At 38.6% G+C, this 6,000-nt stretch overlaps 1 protein-coding gene across 2 annotated transcripts in view; it reads right to left on the bottom strand.

Moving 5' to 3' along the window:
- Positions 1-1,486: 1,486 nt before the first annotated feature.
- The window catches only part of Pxd (Peroxidase), a 310,908-nt gene continuing 306,394 nt past the window's right edge, over positions 1,487-6,000 (bottom strand). For both annotated transcript variants that reach the window (XM_067139197.2, XM_067139206.2), the window contains one exon: positions 1,487-4,317. In XM_067139197.2, coding sequence (XP_066995298.2) covers positions 4,227-4,317 — 91 coding nt within the window. In that variant the 3' untranslated portion in view covers positions 1,487-4,226. The remainder of the gene's footprint in view (positions 4,318-6,000) is intronic.

Genomic DNA, 6,000 nt, shown 5'->3' with positions numbered 1-6,000 from the left:
GTAATGAAGATCGTAGCTGTTATTTCCATGTATGATTTTTCGATTGTACCCGGCGGGGGTAATTTGATTGTAATCTCTCATTGTTTCTTACAAGACGGTGCTCGTACTTATCAGTTACGGAGTAATACATTTCCTCTGGCATCATTCCTAAGACCAGCTGATTAAAAGATAGTGTATATACTTATCAGTTACGGAGTAATACGTTTCCTCTGGCATCATTCCTAAGACCAGCTGATTAAAAGACAGTGTATATACTTATCAGTTACGGAGTAATATGTTTCCTCTGGAATCATTCCTAAGACCCGCTGATCGGTACTGTGGAGCTAGCCCAATCGAGCGCTGCCTGGCGGGACGCGTTTGAACTCGATGAGTCCTCACACTTGTTCTTATATTCGTCATGGTTTAAATAAGCCTGTGCGTAGCATCAGGTAGTACGCTCACCAGTTCCCATCCTTGGGTGTTGCATGAGACCAGCAAACCCCCTATCGAGAAACAATACCAAAATGTCCCCGTTAGATTGCATCAGTCTGCGGAGATGACTTCGTCCCTACTTCCTCTCCTCTCGCAACGGTAATTTGTTTTCCACGTCACTAGAGTACACCATACCGGTCCATTCTCAACATTACCAACATTTTGCATCAATGAGAAACAGGAGACCGAATTTGCAATTCAAGTGAGGTAAGAATAACTGTAGTTGTACGGTATAATGAATTAGCCTCTTATTTCCTGTGTTTTAATTGCCGGGTATAGTTCAGTTTTAATAGGAATGTATTTCATTACATAACGATAATGGAGTTCCGTGATATTTATGTAAGCATCTCATATAAAAATGTGACATTGAAAATTTTGGTGCAACATCCAGCTTCAAATACCACCAGCCGCACTGTCAGAAGTCAATAAAAAGCATATTAAGACATTCTCACATACACGACTTCACATAACTTTGTCACTGGGGGTCGCAGAACAACGTCAATGTACCGCCATCTCGGACTTAGAGCAAAAGCAAAGCAAAGTCATCTCCGTACAGGCCATGAAGGCCCTTGGAGGGGTGGAAGGTAAAGGCTTCCACTATCCGTAACCTCGTCACTTGATGGGGGTAGAGTGGTTAGCTCTACGTCCGGCCGCCTTTGCCCCCAGGAATTAACCTGGTACCCATTTTTGGTGTAGGCTGGGTGAACCCCAGGGTCATGTGCACCACCGAAAGTGGAAATATCGTTTCTTAAATTTTACAACTTTCTGATGGGGATTCGAACCCACGTCATTCTTGGTGAACCGAGGACGCCTTTACCACCTCGGCCAAGCAGCCCCTCTCGTACTTAGAGAGGGCCGGTATAATCCTCCTTCGGAGGGTCACAATTCTCTTTCTTCTACGAGATTCTTCCAGTATGGAATCACTTATGTATTGGAAGGACAAGGAACTATTCTCGGGAAAATGTTGGATTGAAATTGTAATTGAAACTCAGCATCAAATAAAGAACTAAATGAGTAATAGAGAAAATATTTTAATTCAGTCATTAGTTTAAATAACAAGAATTATAATAATAAACAATACTTTTAGTCACATATATATGTTTGTGAAAATAAATATATTGATTGCATTTTAACCAGTTCTAACTATAAATCTACAAGTTGTAAAAAAATAATAGGTGATATTCTCAAATAACAAACGAAACAAAAATGTATGTAAACACTTTCATACATTATTGCAAACTTAATATCTACATCAAACATTAACTCTCCACTTTGGATAACATGGTGATAGTTTAAAATACTGTACTGTACTGCTTAATTTGATTAGCAACATATTCTAACTGAAAATGAATTACACAGGGTGTCAAAATACCAGTGCACACAGTAACAGGTAGAGAAGGATGATGTACAACAACAAAACAGGAATCATTCTCTATCTTGTAGACTTTTCATAACAGTTAAATGAAACATACTCCTACGTTTTAGGACTCAGTGTTGTCTAAGTCAGTGGTACGAACAGATCGTTGAATTGGAGTTATGCTAGTGAAAAACGGTGTCCAATTTCTTTTGAGCTCTGTTCCCAACCCAGGATTTTTTCGGTAACTGCTTAGAAGAAGCACTACCAAGCAGCATGGCATGTAGTCTCAATGAGTTACGCAAACGCTATTGATCTTGGAGCTTTCAGTTTATCCGTTGTCATTCTTATTTTGTTACTCTTCATTTTTGTAAATGTCTCACAAATTTACATTTTATATGAATTTGTGTAAAGGGGGCTGTAATGCGATTTGACAAGCACAGTAGTCAGCGACATTGCTTTCGAAAGCTGTGAACATAACGCGACCTTCAGCAGTTTTATTCCATCAGCATAAAATCAAACTTCCAAGTGAAGGTTACTGAGTGGATTGGGTAAGGAAGATACCGGGCGACATGGCAATAAGATACTACTGGGGAAAAAAATGTATACCTAATTGAACTAAGTTTTTTCAGCTTATCCCAGTTATTTGAGAGGTCACTGGAGGTCACCCAAACTCAGTTTGGTTTTGGCAGGGGTTTTAAGGCCGGATGCTCTTCCTAACGCCACATGATTTTTGTGGTGAAAAACTCAATCCAGGAATGAACGGGATTCAAACCTCAGCCTTGTGGGTGGAAAGCCAGCATCTAAGCCACTGAGCTAACACATCTCCCTCCCACTGTATACCTAATTCAACTGCCTGTTGCTATTTTGTGATGGATGCAGTACTTTTCAATCTATCTCTTGACACAGGAGAGAATAAAATGTAGCCTTCATCGAATTCTCAGTTTCGGCTGTGGCAGTATTTAGCTGCTGAGGTATAGATATTGCTGAGTAATGACATTCAAAACCCAACTAATGCGTTTGAATGTTTTAAAAGGTACTAATGATAGGGTCGGACGTGCTGTAATAGCACTTTATAACCCTTTGAGGAAAGCAATGGTAAATTACCTCCCTCCTCATCATGCCTTCTACGCCTCAGCACCACCGTTGGTTTTTGCGGTTTTCCTATAACCACATTATTTTTAGTGGTGATATTTGAGGATCCAACCTGACTACGGGATGAAGACTTAGCAGGCCAGTCTAATGGAAAATAACTTACTGAGTGCATCAGTAAATATTTCAAACAATCTCTCGCCAGTTCCTGGTCATGCGTGGCTGGGAGAATATTGTTCTACTATAGAGACTCCCCACCCCATATTTCTACACTTAGGGGTACTTCAAGTTTTCATTGTTTTATAATTATAATAAAAGCGGATAGATAAAATATTATAGTCCACTTTGTGGATGGCCCTATACCCTCGCCAGTTGGTGGTCTTGTGACCTTCCGTAATCCAGATCATGTACTGTGTTTCTTACGAACATCGTGAGTTTGTCCGCTTAGTCTTTAAGTATTTGATTATGTTAATCAACAGAACACCAGAAGTTTGTACGTAGCGTAACATGTGGGCAAAACCTCAGGAATGAATTTCACGTAAAGAAGAGAAAAATATTAGAACAATATGGGCCCGTAAATGCATAATAATCGCTGAGTTATCCGTTTCTATTGTAGGTAGTACGCTCCAACACGTCTAAATTGCTGGAATAAAATGCGAGATTCTTCTTAGGGTACATTTATTACTTGCGTAACCATGTCACGGCTGAAGATGTAATCAGTACAACATCATTCAAGACACGTGTTGTAACAGTAAAATGTGTTGGAGTACACTACGAATAAAGTCTGATTACTCAGTAATTATGCATTTCCGCATCCATGTTGTTATTTGTTCTTATAAGTGAAATTCATTCTTGAAGTTTTGCCCAGAGATGTCGTTACACATCGTATGACGTGTGTGAAGCCAACTGCTATGCAGGAAGAAGTGTCATAGTCGGGTCTTGGCCCTTTAGGTGGCCCGCCCCACTCCTTCAGGGCGTGGATGAAAACATTAAAAAAATTGAACGCCGACGAAGACATGTGCATGTAATTCATTTTTTTAACTATAGAAATATCCTAAAAATATTATCTTACACATGAACCGAGTGACCTACTATTTACATCGTCCTATGAATACTAATAAATGAAATTGCGGTTTAATTAACTATTTACGTTCCTTTTCATTCTTTTTTCTTTTCTTAGCTCGAAGTTAAAAAAAGGAAACGGTGATATTGTCTGTGCTCGTTGAATTTCCTTAGGTAAGGACAAGTAGGAGAATAATACCGAAATTCATGTCAGGTAAAATATGTTGCTTCAAGTTATTAAAATAGTTTACTTCTTGTAGTGATGTGGAGTATCCCTCCATGCCTCAAGGTTCATCGCTGGAATGATGTCATACCTGTGGCAAGGAACCACGAAATTGCTGGAAAACAAAAGAATATTATATTAGGGAAAAATTAAACTTAGGGAAGTTTGTGAAATTATTAATAACATACAGAAGAAGGAAACAGATCTAAGATTTTCGCAGGGTTAAAAGGAAAATCATGTAAAGAACTATAATGATACATGGTAAAATTGGAACTATCTAGTTCAATAGACAAATATATCTTCTTCTTCTTCTTCTTAATCTGTTTACCATCCAGGGTTGGTTTTCCTCTCGGACTCAGCGAGGGATCCAACCTCTACCGCCTCAAGGGAAGTATCCTGGAGTGTGAGACTCTAGATCGGGGGATACAACCGGGGAGGAGGACCAGTACCTCACCCAAGCTACCTCACGCTGAACAGAAGCCTTGTGGGGGATGGGAAGATTGGAAGGGATAGACAAGGAAGAGGGAAGGAAGCGGCCGTGGCCTTAAGTTAGGTACCATTCTAGCATTTGCCTGGAGGAGAAGTGGGAAACCACGGAAAACCATTTCGAGGATGGCTGAGGTGGGAATTGATCACCCCCCACCCTCTTCTCAATTGACCTCCCGAGGCTGAGTGGAAGCCCTCGTACCCGGGCCGCTGGGGGTGGCAGCTAATCACATTAACTACTACACCACAGAGGCGGACTCCAATGGAAACATATTCTATATTTAATAAACTGTTTTGTTTATTGAAAAGGCGTGTTGCTTTCATAAATATGTTATTGATGTATGTTTGGTAATATTATTACAATAATGTAATTATTATAATGGCGTGCAAATATATAATAATGAATATTATATCATCATCGTCGTTAATAATATTATTAATAATAAAAATAAAGGAGAATACCAAGGAAGATACTCGGACAAAGGGCAGTTGGGAGTACTTGGATGAGAAGGAGTAATAAACAACTAAACTGAAACAATTTCAAGAAAAGAAGAATTTCATTTTATGATTACTTGGTCCGAATGAATCCGGAAGGATCGGCTAAAAAATTGACAATTTTAAAGAAATTGCAAAATACAGAAAAGTTGGCTCATCAAACTTGAAAAAGGATTTAGCAGAAATGAAAATTACGAAGGCAGAAATTCTATATGGGTCTACATTTCGCAATAGGGCTAGAAAGTTGGGAGAGGGGGGGTGGTCAGGAAAAAGACAGAAAGAGTGCTGCTGTCTGGACGGATGGAAGAAGAAAATAACACAGCGAAAGGATAAATAAATTCTGGAGAGATCGAAAATCAAGCAAGGAGGCAAAAAACATTACGAAGTTATTTTACGTGGTCCATAGACGACCGAAATCAAATAATAATAATAATAATAATAATAATAATAATAATAATAATAATAATAATAATAATAATAATAATAATAATAATAATAATAATAATAATAATGTTTGGGTCACGTAACTGTCAGCTTGCATTCGGGAGATAGTGGGTTCAAACCCCACTGTCGGCAGATTTGTACATTCTGTAACTGATAGCTAAAACAACATAGGCCACATTTTAGTCATTTTACAGGAGAGAGGAAAAACGTCAGTTGTAGAGCATTTTTGCTGCATTGAGACATAGGCAATAAATGTTCAACATTGTTCTTGATATATTTTGTGTAATTTTGATCACTGAACGCATTCATTTATACAATTTACACTTAAAATGGTTAACTATCATTTTGTTGCCATAAAAATAACATGACAGTG

Source organism: Anabrus simplex, chromosome 1 (genome assembly GCF_040414725.1).
Source record: "Anabrus simplex isolate iqAnaSimp1 chromosome 1, ASM4041472v1, whole genome shotgun sequence".
Taxonomy (NCBI): domain Eukaryota; kingdom Metazoa; phylum Arthropoda; class Insecta; order Orthoptera; family Tettigoniidae; genus Anabrus; species Anabrus simplex.
The sequence above is the reverse complement of the archived record's forward strand: the minus strand, read 5'-3'. Positions and strand labels throughout refer to the sequence as shown.